The sequence below is a fragment of the Oncorhynchus gorbuscha genome, linkage group LG25 (assembly GCF_021184085.1).
Source record: "Oncorhynchus gorbuscha isolate QuinsamMale2020 ecotype Even-year linkage group LG25, OgorEven_v1.0, whole genome shotgun sequence".
Lineage (NCBI taxonomy): Eukaryota > Metazoa > Chordata > Actinopteri > Salmoniformes > Salmonidae > Oncorhynchus > Oncorhynchus gorbuscha.
Window position 1 is genome coordinate 17202541 of NC_060197.1, and position 19746 is coordinate 17222286.

At 44.6% G+C, this 19746-nt stretch overlaps 1 protein-coding gene across 3 annotated transcripts in view; it reads left to right on the top strand.

Annotated features, from left to right (window-relative positions):
• The window catches only part of LOC124014023 (kinesin-like protein KIF21A), a 47476-nt gene that overhangs the window by 1113 nt on the left and 26617 nt on the right, over positions 1-19746 (top strand). For all 3 annotated transcript variants that reach the window (XM_046328667.1, XM_046328668.1, XM_046328669.1), the window contains exons 2-5: positions 14963-15185; positions 17272-17454; positions 18093-18242; positions 19422-19556. In XM_046328667.1, coding sequence (XP_046184623.1) covers positions 14963-15185; positions 17272-17454; positions 18093-18242; positions 19422-19556 — 691 coding nt within the window. The remainder of the gene's footprint in view (positions 1-14962; positions 15186-17271; positions 17455-18092; positions 18243-19421; positions 19557-19746) is intronic.

The following is a 19746-nucleotide window of genomic DNA, read 5'->3' on the forward strand; positions in this document are numbered from 1 at the left end:
TATACTAGCAGCAAGCACATCTACATAAACATGATACTGTAGAGACTGTTTTAATTGCAGACATTTTCACGCAGACAGCATTTAGAGTTTTCAAAAACGATATACTGTCATTTCACAATAAAAGCATGTAACTGCAAGGACTAAGGACTAATTGCAATGACTGCATAATAGCCCGTGAACTGTTGGCAGCATAAGCAGTACAGAGACTGTCCTCGGTGTTAAAATAGCTCCCCACAACACAATCGCAGACAGACACAAGTGTGTGTAAACCCTGCCCATGTATCCATCTGCATAGAAAGCACATGCCTCATGAATTATTTGCTAGCTTTGTATAAATCAAATCAAATTATATTGGTCACATTCACATGGTTAGCAGATATTAATGTGAGTTTAGCGAAATGCTTGTGCTTCCAGTTCCAACATTAATATCTAACAAGTAAGCGAACAATTCCCCAACAACTATTTATACACGCAAATCTAATCTAAGTAAATTGACGTTGCTCTTATACCTAATAGTTCTTCCCGGCTGTGTGTAATAAGACTTAAGATTTCCTGGGGTAACAATGTAACAAACAATACATTAAAAAAAGCTAATACTGCGTAGTTTCCTAAGAACGCGAAGCGAGGCGACCACTCTGTCGGGGCCATTACTGTACGCATTTGCCAGTTATTTTTTAGTCTCTCTCTCTTTTGCAACTTTAATTTGGTCTTCTGTTTCCTCGACAATCAGGCTCCCAGTTTTTATTCTCATGGAGGAGCCAGTGGAGAGAGTCTATACAGGACAAGGCCAACTACTGTATCTAACTGTGATCACGAAAACAAAGACACGCATAGACTCAGATTATCAGATAGCATGTAATAACATGTTCATAATGTGTATTATAGGACCCTGAGTTCGAAAAACTCTGGGTCTTTGTTCTAAATCTCCCACACACCATTGCCTCTTCACCTGCCCCTGGGCCCTGATATAAACTTTGGTACCTGTCACTAATCCAAGTGTCCAGTGTATGGGCCAGTAAGCAGATCCCTTAAGCCCACAGTAAAGGGATACCTTCCCTGACCCTGCACCTTACTGCTCTCTCTGCTATTCTGAGAACTCCGGCCCAGCAGACCAAAGCTTACTTTATCACATTATGTACACATCGACTCACGGCACCCACACGCTGGCACATCCTTGCCAAGTCCCTCTCTAAGCCTGTAGCCCGCTTTTCCTTTCTCTCTCCCTCTACCTATCCCTGTTTCTCTCTCTCTCACACACACACACACTGGCACGACAGCCGTTACAGTGGCTCATAAATAGATAGGCACTGTTTTTTCTTTCACGAAACCCTCAGACAGACGCAGACCTCCAGTACAAAATGATACACACACTCCTGAGATCTGGAGAGTCATTTCAGAGACAGCCCTGTGTCGGTCTAAGCCTGTTTTCTGCTGTTGCCTTGGGTCCATTAGACTGATTGTCTGTCTGTCTCTGTGTCAGAGGAGTTCTTGCATGGTAACATCAGCTTTGTCTGCTGTCTGCCAACCTGTCTCAAGGATAATACTATCATATAGGACATTTCATCTTCTGATATAATGTAATACTTGCAGCCTGGTGGCCGCCAGATCTGTATGTGCTTGCCTTGATCCAACCCTACTGACTTGAAAGCACATAATGAGTATGTATCTGGCATCCAAGCTGACACAAAAAGTTAAAGCATCCACTTAATCATTCTTGTCGTGACTTTACAACATAATCAAAGCTGCTATCGTTGCAACCACATTGTACATTAGCCCTGACGAGTTATAGTAATATCCATAAAGAAACCCTCAACCCACTATTCAATTGTGAGTTTGCATCCCCTCCCACTGTAATTACTTCTGTGTGCTGGTGGAGACTGTCGAGCAGCAACTAAGTACATGTTTAAGACAGGTTGACTGACAGGTTTTCACTGACTTGTAGCATTTGAAACAGGCACCACACACACACGCACGCACGCACGCACGCACGCACGCACGCACGCACGCACGCACGCACGCACGCACGCACGCACGCACGCACGCACGCACACACACACACACACACACACACACACACACACACACACACACACACACACACACACACACACACACACACACACACACACACACACACACACACACACACAGCGATCACCAATGTAGCTTGTTGTTGTTAGATACACAGCCTGCCGGTGCTAGTTGGCCAACTGCTGTCAGTTAGCGAGGCTTAATGCTTCAGCCCCAGTTTCATGCACAAGGCTCATATGGTCCATTATCATCCTAATGCTCTTGTGAAGTTAATGAGAGCGACAAGTAAAAGTTCAATGTTTTGGCACCAGAAGTGCACAGTCCTGTTTTCACCGATTCATTGGTGCATTACTGCGACGGAGTCGATCAGTGACTCTCATGAACTTATGTTTTCCGACGCTGATCTTGAACATAAATGACTGGCGCATAGATTTTGGTTCCACTTTTTCTGTGCTTTACACAACTTCGTTTTGTGCTCATTACACCTGTTTTATGTTTTTAGGCCAGCGCTGTTAAAGCACACAGACAAGGCTATAGCTGTCCTGGACGCAACTATATTGAAGTATTTATTCACTGGGCAGTATCGTATGAGTTCAGTCTAAATGGAATAAACATGGCCCGTGTAAGTGTTAGTATGTTTGATCAAGTAAAGTGTGCCCAGAGGAGCCAGTCAAGTGGTCGTTTCATCAATATCCTTGAAGTGAATGAATTATGCATACCCTCAAGCCTGGAGCTAGGCTACAGTGGTAACAAACAGTGTTGTTCGTTTCAGGTTTCAAGTTGTTCATGTTAGAAGCTAGACAGGCCTTTTACACTAGTTCAGGTAAAGTCAAAAGAAGACAATTATTTCAGAAAGCAATAGAATTTACACTATAACGGATATGCCTTGTTATGTTAGTGTGTTAGTGTGATATATAGAGTGCAGCTTCTGTTTCAGATTTTCACATGTGGGGCATAAGTCACCAAAACAGCCGCTATTGTGCAATGGGACCAAACCCTCACAGAGTAACATCCTTTCCACTAGTCAAACTGTCTCCATGATTAAAACAAACAAAAACCTATACCCCTTGCAGTTAAGACACTTTGCAATTAAGAACTTTTGTAGCACCACAGCTACTTCTAAATTTCAGTCCAAGCCTGGTACCTTTTTTAAAAGGTGTGGTTTTGACTCCAACGCACAAGATGCCCCTCTTCGGACACCTTGTCTATGCTGACCATCAACACCTCCCATTGGCTTTTCAGTGTCAATAAAAGCCCAGCTGCTCCTCCTGCTCTTAGCTCAGGATGGATTACTTTTAGGAGAAGAGTGCACTTCCTGCCACGGCACTAGAAAATGTTATGGTTTTACAGTACATTCATGATACATATGCACAAACAGCCATACAAATACATGCAAACCAGCTGCAGGCACACGTCATGTGATATTGCAACGTGTCCTTACTTACTACGGGAGACAATAACAATAGTTACAGTACCTATTCAATTTCATCCACTTCTCTCAGTATACAAGTAAGGCTACGTGTTGTAGCTGAATCCTTCTGGCTGAGACTCCTCTATATGTATTTTACTCTTAGGCCATAACTGATAACTGAGTACTTCTTTGTGTCTCTGTCAGTGTTGCACCTTGTATCGTTCCCTCGCCTACAGCTTCTTTGTTTATATATAGAGAGATGGGTCTCTTGACTCTCTTCTGTCGACAGGCACTTTGCAGCTGAGCTGCTGCACTCAACCGCCAGCCCAGTGATGTAGTCAAGTCACTAAACCTTGAGTCCGTGTCGAGTTCCCAAGTCCCTAGTGTTCGATTCCGAGTCCGAGTCCAAGTCCAAGTCCTTTATACTCGAGTACTACAACATTGCCCCAGCCTGTTAGCCTGTTTACTTTCTAAAATTAGTTTTATTTTAGTTTCACTTATAGATATAAGATATTTATCTTTCACACAACACACAACAAGATCATCACAACATGCCGTTAAACCTGAACATGACCAAAATACAAGCCCTTAAAACGGCACAACAGAATATCACAAGATAAGCTTGTGTTGGCTTGAGGTCAGATACATTAACTTAGCCCAGATTGATAAACGAATGTGTTTTATGAGTCTCACTGTTATCCCATTTCCAGAAGAAAATAACGTGTCTCTCAATTTATTTTCTGCAATTATCACTCATTGCCCTTGGCTGTGTCATTGCAAAACATTCTTGGGTTGTTTTCTCCCATCCGAAATAACTCCAACTCACAAGGTTGTATGTCTGCTAGTGTCATCCTCTTATCTGGTGTTTTGACAGAGTTCCCTTTGTGGCATAGTGCTACTTAACTGCCCTGAATGTTTCCACATATGATCGCTGTTATTTTGTGTCATTCATCATAGTGCTTGGCTTGAGGAAGAGAAGGTGGGTGTGTGTGTATGTGTGTGTGTGTCCTTTGTCTCTTGTCCTGGTTTCCCCCCCTTAACTGACAGTGTGAAATCGACAGCCACTGCGTGGATCCCTGCTCCTCTTTTCCTGCTCTTCCCTGTAGCTGCAATGTGACCTCTGACCCAGGAAGCATTAGAGCTGTGGCCACTGGTCAGTGAACCCCACGCCGCCCAGTGTGGTTACCCTGTGAATGGACATCACTCGCCCGTTTAGAAGAGAAGTGGGGGTTCTTGAGTTGCAGAATTCTCTGGCTAGAATCCTCTGGCTGAATCTTCCACTTCTTTCACTAGTGGCCTTGGTAACTGAAGTGACATCATTTTCCTGTGTGGAGACTGGACACTAAGAGAGACATTTGTTCATTCAAAGACCATTTGAAGGAAGACGTTTTAGGGAAAAGTAGTTTGGTTTATTTGGTTGGAGGCGCTTACATGCATCGTTTGCATCAGTTGATCGTTGTTGAAATCTGCAGAGTTTGTCTTTCTGTGCTCTAAGGGGGGAAAAGCCTGTTACTACCTGTTAATCACAGAGCATTGACGTTGAGAATTATCCACTGACTTGCTTCATGATCTCCAGTACAGTACTTAAAAATGGACAGACTGTTCCTAAAAGCAAGTACCATGGACCATAAGTTAAGATTGAAGACTGAGCATTAAACACTGACACCGCTGTTGTCAGCTGTTATTTTTTCCTGTAGCTATGACTCACAGTGATGCTCTGTAAACGTAGCTTAATGCACGTATTCCCCATTAAAACACTGATATTATGACAGACTCTAAACAATGTGTCTGTCAGTGAGTCAGGGGCCTCTTAAGGTCGAGGCAAAAAGAGATCACACCTGATGTCCTGAAAAAGGCAACCGATGAACAGTGAATGATGACAGGTGACATCGTCATCCACACGCACAACACACAGTGTTGCCTTTTGCGTTTTGCCTCACAATGTCATAATTGAAACAAACACACAACATTGGAGCATGAGGACAGGAGCACTTTGTATGAAATCCATGACGACAGTGGATGATGTCAGTCATATGACAGTGGAAGTAATATTCCCATTGAAGTGCCTTTTTCTCCACCCAGCCCATTTCTTCATCCTCCCCCAGCTCATCTCCATCAGAGGCATATCATATGACATCGGTGGATGTCGTCAGATAATGATGATGATGATGATGATGATGATGACAATAAGAATATTCCCATTAACCTTTTACTGCAGTGGGCTAAATCAGGGTCTACTTTGAGAGAAAAGTATGCACCTCACACGTATGGTTATGGGCTTTAAATAAAGACACCTGTAACATGTCAAGACTTTAAATTTTGAGTTTGCATCCCGACATTACACTTTATATACAGTACCAGTCAAAAGTTTGGACACACCTACTCATTCCAGGGTTTTTCTTTATTTTTTTACTATTTTCTACATTGTAAAATAATAGTGAAGACATCAAAGCTATGAAATATCACATACGGAATCATGTAGTAACCATAAAAGTGCTAAACAAATCAAAATGTATTTTATATTTGATATTCTTTAAAGTAGCCACCCTTTGCCTTGATGACATCTTTTCACACTCTTGTCAACCAGCTTCATGAGGTAGTCACATGGAATGCATTTCAATTAACAGGTTTGCCTTGTTAAAAGTACATTTTTGAATTTCTTTCCTTCTTAATGCGTTTCAGAAAATCTGTTGTGTTTTGACAAGGTAGGGGTGGTATATAGAAGATAGACCTATTTGGTAAAAGCCCAATCCACATTATGGCAAGAACAGCTCAAATAAGCAAAGATAAACAACACTCAGTCAATCCCGGAAAACTGCACTCGCAAAAACCATCAAGCGCTTTGATGAAACTGGCTCTCATGAGGACTGCCACAGGAAAGGAAGACCCAGAGTTACCTCTGCTGCAGAGGATAAGTTCATTAGAGTTACCAGCCTCAGAAATTTCAGTCCAAATAAATGCGTCACAGAGTTCAAGTAACAGACACATCTCAACATCAAGTGTTCAGAGAGAACACGTGAATCAGGCCTTCATGGTTGAATTGCTGCAAAGAAACAAGCAATTGACATTAGATCAGTGGAAATCTGTCCTTTGGTCTGATGAGTCCAAATTTGAGATTTTTGGTTCCAACCCGCCGTGTCTTTGTGAGACGCAGAGTCGGAGGAGGAGGTGTGGGGGTGCTTTGCTCGTGACACTGTCTGTGATTTATTTAGAATTCAAGGCACACTTTACCAGTATGGCTACCACAGCATTATGCAACGGTACACCATCCCATCTGGTTTGAGCTTAGTGGGACTATCATTTGTTTTTCAACAGGACAATGACCCAACACACCTACAGGCTGTGTAAGGGCTATTTGACCAAGAATGAGAGGGATGGAGTGCTTCATTAGATGACCTGGCCTACACAATCACCCAACCTCAACCCAATTGAGATGGTTTGGGATGGTTGGACCGCAGAGTGAAGGAAAAGCAGCCAACAAGTGCTCATGTAACAGTATAATTTTAAACCGTCCCCTCGCCCATACCCGGGCGCGAACCAGGGACCTTCTGCACACATCAACAACAGTCACCCACGAAGCATCGTTACCCATCGCTCCATAAAAGCCACGGCCCTTGCAGAGCAAGGGGAACTACTACTTCAAGGTCTCAGAGCAAGTGACGTAACCGATTGAAACGCTATTTAGCGCACACTGCTAACTAAGCTAGCCGTTTCACATCCGTTACACTCACCCCCCTTTTGACCTTCCTCCTTTTTTCCGCAGCAACCAGTAATCCGGGTCAACAGCATCAATGTAACAGAATAACTTTACGTCCGTCCCCTCGCCCATACCCGGGCGCGAACCAGGGACCTTCTGCACACATCGACAACAGTCACCCTCGAAGCATCGTTACCCATCGCTCCACAAAAGCCGCGGCCCTTGCAGAGCAAGTGGAACTACTACTTCAAGGTCTCAGAGCAAGTGACGTAACCGATTGAAACGCTATTTAGCGTACAACGCTAACTAAGCTAGCCGTTTCACATCCGTTACACTCAGTATATGTGGGAACTCATTCAACTATTGGAAAAGCATTCCAGGTGAACCTGGTTAAGAGTGTGCAAAGCTGTCATCAAGGAAAAGGGTGGCTACTTTGAAAAATCACAAATATAAAATATATTTAGATTTGTATAACACTTTTTTGGTTATTACATGATTCCATATGTGATATTTCATAGTGTTGATTTCTTCACTATTATTCTACAATGTAGAAAATAGTAAAAATAAAGAAAATACCTTGAATGAGTAGATGTGTCCAAACTTTTGACTGGTACTGTACAGTACATCACAGAAAACTGAAATATAACAAAACCTTTTGACATAGAAACACCAGATTTTAAATTATGTTTATTAATTATGAAATCATGAAAAATATTAATACAATTCCACCCATTAGGCCACTAGGTCATTTGACTGCAGGAAAGGGCTACAGTGCCATTTCCTTCCCCATCCCCTCTCTTCTTCCTCTATCCCTGGGCATCCATTAACCCAGGCCTGTTCTGCTCTAACCCATGTCATAGAGGGCGTAGCTGAAGCTTTTCATTCTTCTTTCAAGGGGACCTTTCAAAACTGATTGAGACACTTGTTGTAAGCAGCACAACAACAGAACCATTTAAGTTCCCTGGTCTCAGTTTCAGGTGCAGTGAAGGGCCAGAGAAGACTGTGTGTGTGTGTGTGTGTGTGTGTGTGTGTGTGTGTGTGTGTGTGTGTGTGTGTGTGTGTGTGTGTGTGTGTGTGTGTGTGTGTGTGTGTGTGTGTGTGTGTGTGTGTGTGTGTGTGTGTGTGTGTGTGTGTGTGTGTGTGTGTGTGTGTGTGTGTGTTCGTGTGTGTAGAACGGTCCCTCGTTAACCTCTGCTCTACAGCATCAGTGTCTCAGGTTAAAATCAACCCGGGAAGTAAAGGGTCTGTTCCAACGCTCATTAAAAGGCCCAATGCAGTCAAAATATGTTTTACTATGGTTTACAGTATATCATGTTGTACAAAAGCTGATGAAACTAACACTGTAAAAGTGTGATCAAATTGGATCACTGTTATTTAACTGATAGTGGCTGGTTGAAAATACAATCTACACAGGAACGTCTAATCAGAAGGTTTGCATAGTGTTTTGCCTTTCCATGGAGACATCACCATGCAGTAAATTGATTAATAGACCAATAACAACGAGAGTTCCAAACCTCTCTGCCAATTTAACTAGGCAAGTCAGTTAAGAACAAATTCTTATTTATGATGACCACCTACTAGGGAACTGCCTTGTTCAGGGGGCAGAACGACAGATTTTTCTCTCGTCAGTTCGGGGATTCGATCCAGCAACCTTTCGGTTACTGGCCCAGCGCACTAACCACTAGGATACCTGCCACCAATAACAGCTCATTTTTAGTTTTCCCCTCCCAACACAGAGACCTCTCCCAGACAAATTTAAACAATTATTTTATTTAACCAGGCAAGTCAGTTAAGAACAAATTCTTATTTATCCCTATGGAACTCCCAGTAACAGCCGGATGTGATGCAGCCTGGATTCGAACCAGGTACTGCAGTGACTCCTCTTGCAGTGTCTTAGACTACTGTGCCACCCGGGAGCCCTAATTAAATACAGTAAGGTACTTAATTGTTACGCAGAAATGATTTGCTCTTGATAGTAAAAAAACGTCTGCATTGGGCATTTAAAAACCCTGTTCCTAGTGCCTGAATTCCCCAGGTACTTGGCCACAATTTAACCTCTGATATGAGTGGAGTTTAAAAGCCGGCTGCCTAACTCTATTGTCCTCCCTTTGCAATGTGTGGACACAGGGCAGCAATCCTCCCTCTTCTTTCTGTTTTCCTCTCAAATGAATCCGAACAAGTCTATATGAGTGAAAGTCTATGAGTGAAAGATTGATTGTTTCCTGTAATCTAGTTGTGTATCGTGCCGGTTGTTTCCCTTCAGTGTGGGTCCAGATGCTTCTTCTCTGGACTCGTTGTAGCTCTAGAATTAAATTAGGGCTGTGACTGCTGTGGTTTGCAGATGGGAAATGATGTGTGCTGGTCTCTCAGGGGACCATTGTGGTTGGCTGAGGCGGAGGCAGGGGCTGAGGTCAGGTCCTGATCTGCAGAGAGTCAGCATGATAAAGCTGTGACTTAATCACCTTTCTTACCAGTGTAGTTATTATTATTCATGGAGATCTACACACATACTGTATAAACTCAACCATATCCATAGCAGAGAACACTGTTTAGGACGGTTACCAGCCTTCCCCGGTGCAGCCAGTGCACCCTGGCCTCTGGCCTGCAGTACATTTCAAATTTTACAAGAGCCATTCTGTTTGAAGTGTGTTTGTTTAGTAGGAGATTATGCTGGCGAGAAATGTGACTGTGCTACCGCCTGGCCCTGTGCTACCGCCTGGCCCTGTGCTACCGCCTGGCTCTGTGCTACCGCCTGGCTCTGTCTTGCTGCCCTTTGAACCAGGTCAATGTGTGGTGGTGGTGGTAGCTGTGTGGAGGAAGGGGACAGAGAGAGGGAGGGAGGGAGGGAGGGAGGGAGGGAGGGAGGGAGAGAATGAGAGGGAGAGGAGAGGAGAGGGAGAGAAGGACAGAGAGAGAATGCGAAAAAGAGAGACAAAGAGAGACAGACAGGCAAGGCTGCCCCAGATAATTCATAATGGGTCCATAGGAGAGAAAGGAGAGTCTCGGCTCAGGCCAGGACAGCTGCTTCTGAATGGGGTAGAGCTATAGTGAGCTAGCCTGGCGCTGCCCATTTTATTCTGAGAGGGGTTAGTGAGTTACCAAGTGCCGCCGCCATGGTGCATGGCTCCTCTGGCTGTCACTGTAATCGCTGTAATGAGGTCTCCAGCGTGACGCTAACTGGACATGTCACATGGGGAGAGTCTGTCAGGGGCTCTACGGTGTGTGTCCGGTACGCGTGTGTGTTGGCTTGCGTGTATGTGTGTGCGTCAGTCCATTATGTGTGTCAGCCTTTCATCTCACAGAAGCGACCTATCTCACCTCAGTTAACTTCAGCCCACCTCTTCTGAACCGGATTATTGCATACTTTCAACATATATTTTATAATCCCTGAAGCAGGCTTATACAGTTGACTGAGTTGTCATGGAGAGTAAATGTACAGTCGTTATCACTGAGAGCTAATAGCTCTCTGCTCAGTCCGTCAGTCCCCTTGTACTGTGTTAGGCAAAGGCTTTGGGTCCCCTATAGAGGTACAGGAACTGGAGAGTTAGATTACTAGAAAGCAACACATAAGACTTCATACTTTTTGGCACAATAGTGTAGTGTTGTCCTATAATGGTCCTGGGGATGGAGTTGGACTCAAAGGGTGTATATTTTTGGTTCAGGCCAGCACGAACACACATCTGGTTCAACTAGTCACCTAATCACTGATTACCTTGATTCGTTTTGTCAGAGCTGGGCTAGAACAAACATTTACACCACTCTGGATCCCCAGGACTAGTGTTGAAAAACACTGCTGTAGTCTAGAGGGTGAATTAGTGCTTTAAGTCTACATGAAGGTATGGAGCAGCTACTGTATATGTCAACCATTATTCACCCTGATGGATCCAGTGTTTTCATTTCACTCATAGCCTAAAACCTGTCAGTCAACTATCCCAGCTAGAGGACAAATGTAATGTACACAAGTGCACTACTCACTCACACTGCACTGTGAAGTGTGCTCAACACTTATAAACTTCTTATTGTATATAATGTCAACAGTGAAGAGGCGACTCCCGGATGTTAGCCTTCTAGGCAGAGTTAGAAAGAAAAACCCATATCTCAGGCTGGCCAATAGAAATAAGAGATTAAGATGGGCAAAAGAACACAGATACTGGACAGAGAAAGTCTGTCTAGAAGGCCAGCATCCCGGAGTCGCCTCGTCTCTGTTGACGTTGAGACTGGTGTTTTGTGGGTACTATTTAATGAAGCTGCCAGTTGAGGACTTGTGAGGCGTCTGTTTCTCAAACTAGACACTCTAATGTACTTGTCCTCTTGCTCAGTTGTGCATTGGAGCCTTCCACTCTCTTTCTATTCTGGTTAGGGCCAGTTTGTGCTGTTCTGTAAAGGGAGTAGTACACAGCACTGTACGAGATCTTCAGTTTCTTGGCAATTCCTCGCATGGAATAGCCTTCATTTCTCAGAACAAGAATAGACTGACGAGTTTCAGAAGAAAGTTATTTGTTTCTGGACATTTTGAGCCTGTAATCGAACCCACACATGCTGATGCTCCAAATAACTAGTCTAAAGAAGGCCAGTTTTATTGCTTCTTTAATCAGAACAACGGTTTTAAGCTGTGCTAACATAATTTCAAAAGGGTTTTCTACTGATCAATTAGCCTTTTAAAATGATCGACTTGGATTAGCTAACACAACGTGCCATTGGAACACAGAAGTGATGGTTGCTGATAATGGGCCTCTATATGCCTATGTACATAAAAAATCTGCCGTTTCCAGCTACAATAGTCATTTACAACATTAACAATGTCTACACTGTATTTCTGATCAATTTGATGTTATTTTAAATGGAAAAAAATGTGCTTTTCTTTCAAAAACAAGGACATTTCTAAGTGACTCCAAACTTTTGAACGGTGGCAAACATTGATCTATATGGCTCTGGTCTAGAGGCCTATACTGTTTAAACAAACTTCTGGTCTGAAATATCTTTCTGGTGTTGAGAAAGCAGCTTTGAAGTGGCAGTGGTCAGTTAAGTTTATTGGTCTTATTCAGGAGGAATCTGTCAACAATCTTGAGCTGGTCATATATCCTGGGAGAATCTCACTTTCATTTCCTCGATTCCTCGTGTTCTCTCTCCTCGCCTCAAGGAGAGAGGAAGTAAGGAAACAAAGGAAATGCAATTGAGATTCTCCCAGGATATTGTGTATGGAAGACACTGGGGGATGTCACAGAGCAAGGCTGGAGTCCTAGACATGCACACACAAGGAGGAGTGTTTGACTGTTTGTCTTGCGTCACCGCCTTGGCTGGGATGCTCTCATCACAATCAATCAGACATTACATTTACATTTAAGTCATTTAGCAGACGCTCTTATCCAGAGCGACTTACAAATTGGTGCATTCACCTTATGACATCCAGTGGAACAGCCACTTTACAATAGTGCATCTACATATTTTAAGGGGGGTGAGAAGGATTATTTTATCCTATCCTAGGTATTCCTTAAAGAGGTGGGGTTTCAGGTGTCTCCGGAAGGTGGTGATTGACTCCGCTGTCCTGGCGTCGTGAGGGAGTCAGACCAATGATGTGATTTACACTGCACTGAATTCGCTCTCTTTCCTCATGTAGGGACATTTGACACCAAATGAAATGCTATTGAATGTAATCTCATGACCAGTGCTGTGTATTATCTAGTATATTTGATCTCATCTTTGGCTGGAAGCCAGCTCAGCATTCTCACTTTTAGTATTTTCGCATTATTGTTACTTAACATGTTGTAAGCGGTGATGAGTATTATCTTTGTTGTGATGGTTCTGTCCTGTTTTAGGAAGTGGGCCAAAGGGATTACTGTGGATTCCCCCTAACCCCCCAAACCCCTAAAACTTGTGTCAAACAGAGGTCTGTCAGGGGGGGTGTTCTGCAGGAACATGAACAAAGAGATCAGTAATGGACTAGTATACTAGCCTACCTGTTGAGGCAGCAGCAATACGGAAATACTGAAATACTCTGTAGCAAATACAGAAGGAAGTTATGACCCAGATTATGTACTAGAGGTGTAACATTACAGGTAATGCAGCCTCCTCTTCCCCTCTTCTCAACCTCCTCTCATCTATCCCTCCCTCGCTTTGTCCCCTCTTCTCATTCACTGTGTAATCCCAGAGAGAGGATGCTAAATAGCCGGGATCTGATGTCACTGGGGCACAAAAACACCACTGTAGCCTGACTGTGTGTGTGTGTGTGTGTGTGTGTGTGTGTGTGTGTGTGTGTGTGTGTGTGCGTGCGTGCGTGCGTGCGTGCGTGCGTGCGTGCGTGCGTGCGTGCGTGCGTGCGTGCGTGTGTGCGTGTGTGCGTGCATGCGTGTGTGCGTGTGTGTGCGTGTGTGCGTGCGTGCGCCTAACACAAGTAATGCATTTACTTACAGTACTCTTCCATCAAGTCTTCTGAATATTTCCCATTTGAATTTAGTTGAAATCCTGTGATATTTGTCCAGTGAGTTCTGTGATGAGCTAGACAGGCACAGGGGCAGCGTGTACGGGGGAATTGCAAGGCAGGGTGTGACTGTTTACCTCATGTAGCTCCACAGCTTCCACTCTTCTCTGAGCCCAGGCTCGAACACTGAGGGCTCTGTATGGGGCAGAGTGGTGGAGTGTGCTGGCAGCGTGAGGGGAATCGCACACACAGACACACATACGCAGGCACGCAAACACACACACACGCAGGTATGCGCGCGCACACACACACACACTCCAGGCCCCTAGAAAAACTGATTACTGAATAATACACGTATTACTAAGAACTGGACCAACAGATCTACTGTATGTAGCACAGAGGAAGCTAACTGTTTTATAGAAGCAATAAAGCACTCAAACGTGGCATATCGTGAAAAGACGGGTTAAGTGGTTAACTTAATGTCTAAAAGTCAACCATAACCCTGAATCATACTCGACATGAAACTTTCAAACTCAGCTTATCAAACTTTCAACATTCAAACTCAGCTTATCAAACTTTCAACATGCAAACTCAGTTTATCAAACTTTCAACATTCAAACTCAGCTTATCAAACTTTCAACATTCAAACTCTGCTTATCAAAGCTTTGCCCTTGAGGTTTTGTCAAGGAGCTAAGGCCTCTCTACCATCTGCATGCCACATCTCTGCATACCACAAGTAAATATGTCAACATATCAGAATAAGTACTGAGTCGGGTGTAGTGACAGTGCGATGTGGGATAACGTTTCCATGCCTCTTCTGATAACACTATAGAAGTGAAGATATTAACATATCAGACACATCTACCGAAGGGTGGAATGTTATGAAATGACTAACTGTTATGTGATAATGTTTTCCGTGCCTCAAATGTAACTTTGCCTTCAGCAAATAAGAAGGCATAGATGGAAACCAAGCACACAAAACATCTCCATTATAAACTCTCTCTCTCTCTCTCTCTCTCTCTCTCTCTCTCTCTCTCTCTCTCTCTCTCTCTCTCTCTCTCTCTCTCTCTCTCTCTCTCGCCCTCCCTCTCTCTCTCTCTCTCTCTCTCTCTCTCTCTCTCTCTCTCTCTCTCTCTCTCTCTCTCTCTCTCTCTCTCTCTCTCTCTCTCTCTCTCTCTCTCTCTCTCTCCCTCTCTCTCTCTCTCTCTCTCTCTCTCTCTCTCTCTCTCTCTCTCTCCCCCTCTCTCTCTCTCTCTCTCTCTCTCTCTCTCTCTCTCTCTCTCTCTCTCTCTCTCTCTCTCTCTCTCTCTCTCGCCCTCCCTCTCCTTTTCTGTATATCTATTCATGTTTAACATTTTATACAGTTACAAACCGTAACCCGGCATCTCTCTTGACCCTCTCTCAGGATTCGTCCTCAGCTGGCGAGGGAGAAGATCGAGGGATGTCACATCTGTACGTTCTGCATGCCTGCCGAGCCCCAGGTGATGCTGGGTAAAGACAAGGCGTTCACTTACGACTACGTGTTTGACATGGACTCCCAGCAGGACATCATCTACACACACTGCACTGAGAAACTCATCGAGGGATGCTTCGAGGGGTACAACGCTACCATCTTCGCCTATGGACAGGTCAGATATTTGCATGACACACACACACACGCACGAACGCACACACGCACACACACGCACACACACACACACACACACACACACACACACACACACACACACACACACACACACACACACACACACACACACACACACACACACACACACACACACACACACACACACACACACACACAGAGGCATACATGCACAAATACATACATATACACACATGCACACACACATTTACAAACATGCGCACAAACGCATAAAAAACACCAACACATACACGCACCATATTTGCCTACAGACGCAATGCGGTTCAGTGCTGGACACACCCAAGGAAAGGGATGGGCTCTGCCACCCCCAGGAATCCACCACGTGTCCTGTGGTCTCTGGTCCCTTGCCGGATGAATAAAAAAAAAACAGTGGTGTTACTGTAAGCAAGCAGAACATGTTATCACACCTTGTTTCCAATACCAAACTCACACTGGCTATTACAACGTCATTCATCAAACCCCTGTCTGTGAGGGATATACTATAACTCTGCTAAACTCACATTGACCGTAGCATCGTCATTTACCCAACCTTATAACTGTGTATCAGTGAGTTATATAGCACTGCTTTGAAACTGTTCTCAGTTAGGCTCCACGTCTTCATAGAGCTGATTTCAGATGAAGAGAGAAGCCAACAGGCCACAAGGACTCAGTCACCTCAGCAACAGCAGGCATGTTCTAACGGGAAAAACCTCAGGGTTTTTATTGGCTTGATAGATTAACACCTGCGACTGACTTTCTACAGTACATGTTCATATCTATCTATCAGGCTCTCTCTCTCTCTCTCTCTCTCTCTCTCTCTCTCTCTCTCTCTCTCTCCCTACTCTCTCCCTCTTTCTCCTTGCTCTATCCCTCTCTCTCTGCCTGTCTGTCTTTCAGTGGAAGGCATTCAGTTGTACAACTGAGTAGGTATCCCCTTTACCCTTCTTGCTCTTACTCTCTCAAACGTGTTCACTCTCTCTCTCTCTCTCTCTCTCTCTCTCTCTCTCTCTCTCTCTCTCTCTCTCTCTCTCTCCCTACTCTCTCCCTCTTTCTCCTTGCTCTATCCCTCACTCTCTGCCTGTCTGTCTTTCAGTGGAAGGCATTCAGTTGTACAACTGAGTAGGTATCCCCCTTTACCTTTCTTGCTCTTACTCTCTCAAACTTGTTCACTTATTCTCTCTCTCTCTCACTCTATCTCTCTCTCTCTCTCTCTCACTCTCTCTCTCTCTCTCAATCTCACTCTCTCTCTCTCTCGTATTTTTTTTGTGTTTGCTTCTGTCACAACCTCTTCCTCTGAGCTGAAGCTCTATAGAGGAGCTCTGCCAAACTCTCCTTTCACTCCTCTCCTCCTCCTCTTAATCTCTCTGTCCATTCTCCTCTGCCGGCTCCATTCTTCTCAGCCCCGTTGTCTCCCTGTCAGAGTCTCATTCAGGGGGTACAGCGGGTTGCGCACACGCAAACACATGCACACTCACACACAACCATTTATATGTACGCATGCATGCACACACACTCATATTACATCTACACAAATACACACAAAAACGCACGGCACACACACACACACACACACACACACACACACACACACACACACACACACACACACACACACACACACACACACACACACACACACACACACACACACACACACACACACACACACACACACACACACTACTGTCAGAGTATCTTTCAGGTGACGTGTGAATTAGCGTCGCATTCCTTTGGTAGTTACCATGACAACCAAGACCCCAACCCCAATGTGTGTGCACTGTGCAGTCGTAGCTACATATATTAGGAATGGCTTTAGTTCAGGAGAGTCATTTTGACAGGGCTTGTTTTTCTTCTATTCTGGCGTTTTGTACTGTTTTTTAAATTTGAGTAAGAAAAGCTAATCCCCCCCACTCCCCGTTTATAACTTCCTGTATTCATGAAATAGCAGCATAGGCCCACTGACTGTCTGAATACGTTTCAAGTCAGATAACTGAGTAAATAAATGAAGCAATATAATTGGTTATTGATCCTATCATATTCCCGCCCTTCTTGTCCCTCTCCCCTAGACTGGTTCGGGGAAGACCTACACCATGGGCACAGGGTTTGACGTGAACATCAGTGAGGAGGAGTTGGGCATCATTCCCCGGGCAGTCAAGCACCTCTTCAGGGGCATTGAGGAACGACGGCACTCCGCCACAGAGCAGGGCAAGCCTGTACCCGAGTTCAAGATCAACGCACAGTTCCTGGAGGTATGTATGTGTGACGGAAAGGACAAAACGGACTATGTGCTTTTTGTAGCTGAGGTGATTTGGTTAAGACGTTGAGTTGGTGAGCGGGAGACCCGTATTCAATCCCCACTGGTTACACTTTTGAACCACAAATACAATCTCTCTCTGTAGTCTCCCATTAGCTCTACAACATGAGGAAGCTTGGAGATGCAGGTTTCTAATAACCTGAAAAGAAGCCCATTGGCCCTGGAAGGCTAGGTTGGAGCCTTCGTTATTGCTTACTTAAACCTATCCGGTTCCCTTCCCTTAGAGCTGCTAACACAAGAGCGGTATTAGGGGAAAGGGTTCTGGCTAGGGGTCACAGCAGCTGTGTGTAGCAACCTGGAGCAGATGGAAGCATACTGTACTTCTGTCTGCTCATGGGATGTGTTCAGCTAATTTAACTCTACAGGCAGATGATTTATCACCATAGAGTAATTACTAGGGAATTACGCGTCTCACTCAAATCTGATATCGCTTGCTGGTACATGTCTCTAAAAACTAATAAAGCAGTATACTTTCTATAACCAAAATGACTTAACTACTGATGTTTTCCATGCACAGTTATTTGGATTTGGGGTATTGGTTCATTGGCTTGTTTTTTTCCCCTCCTATCCCAGCTGTACAATGAGGAAGTGTTGGATCTGTTTGAATCAACGCGGGACATGGATGGGAAGAGACAGAAGTCCACCATCAAGATTCATGAGGACGCTAGCGGAGGCATCTACACTGTGGGAGTCACCACGCGCACGGTCACCTCCGAGGCAGAGGTTAGTCTCAATCACAATCTAAAGCAGAAGAACACCAATCTGTACCTATGGTCGTTGGTTAAACATATGTTATTGCTGTGAGCCTAAATCTGTCTGTGAATGTGTTTGGGTCAAGGCTCAGGAGAAGATGCAGACAGTTTCGAAGTAACAAAAGTTTATTACAAAAACAGGGGGGCAGGTTAACAACAGGTCAAGGGCAGGCAGAGGTCAGTAGTCCAAAGCAGAGTCGGAAAGGTACAGGCTCAGGGTCAGGAAGGCTCAGGGTCAGGAAGGCTCAGGGTTAGGGCAGGCAGAGGTCAGTAATCCAGGGTGGTGTGACAAGGTACAAAACGACAGGCAAGCTCAGGGTCAAGGCAGGCAGAATGGTCAAAAACCGGGAAAGCTAGAAACAGGAGCTAGACACAGACTGTTATGCAGGTGAGTGAGGACCCAAAAGCGACTTAACAGAAACTGAGTTTATTAAATCCAAACAGAGAAAACATAATCCTCAATCCTTTACAGGAAAAGTCCAAACAGGGAAAACATAAATCCTCTTTAGTTGTTGAGGAGAATTGCAGGATAAGCGGCAACAGACTGCAGGTCCCTTCGGGTAGGCGCGGGCCGTAGCGGACAGAGACACCTGCTCACACGCAGCATCTGATGAAAAGGCAAAACACGACAGGACGGAACAAGGACACAGCAAACAGCAAACAAGAATCCGACAAGGACAGAGGCAGAAACCGAGAGAGAAATAGAGACCTAATCAGAGGGCAAAATAGGGGACAGGTGTGAGAGAGTAAACGAGGTCGTTAGGAGAATGAGGAACAGCTGGGAGCAGGAACGGAACGATAGAGAGAGAGAGGGATAGAGAGAGAGAAAGAAACCTAATAAGACCAGCAGGGGGAAACGAAGAGAAGAGAAATCACAGGGACAAGACATGACAATACATGACACAGACAGGAGCACGGGAAAATCTGCTGGCATTCTTGACAAAACAAAATGAACTGGCAACAGACAAACAGAGAACACAGGTATAAATACACTGGGGATAATGACAAAGCTGTAGGGGGGTGGAGACAAGCACAAAGACAGGTGAAACAGGGAGTGACAAACAGAATTTCTCTCTTGAATACACTGAACTAACTCTAAACTCTCCCATTCCTTTCCTGTCCCTGGTCCTCCCTCCCCCTCCCTGTACAGATGATGCAGTGTCTGAAACTGGGTGCTCTGTCCCGTACTACAGCCAGCACCCAGATGAACATCCAGAGCTCGCGCTCCCATGCCATCTTCACCATCCACCTGTGCCAAGTCAGAGTCTGCACTCCAGACGACAGCGTACGTGGCATTGCACCAGTGGCCTGGAGCTCTCTAGAGCCAAGCCTAGGATAGGATACACTTTTCACAGTCTATTTCACTGGCTGTACTATGTTCACTGTCATTCTTTAAAAATTACATGATAAAAAGGTTATTAAGCTGCATAATCATTACCATTTTATTTGGGGGTTGTTGTAACATACAACCACTT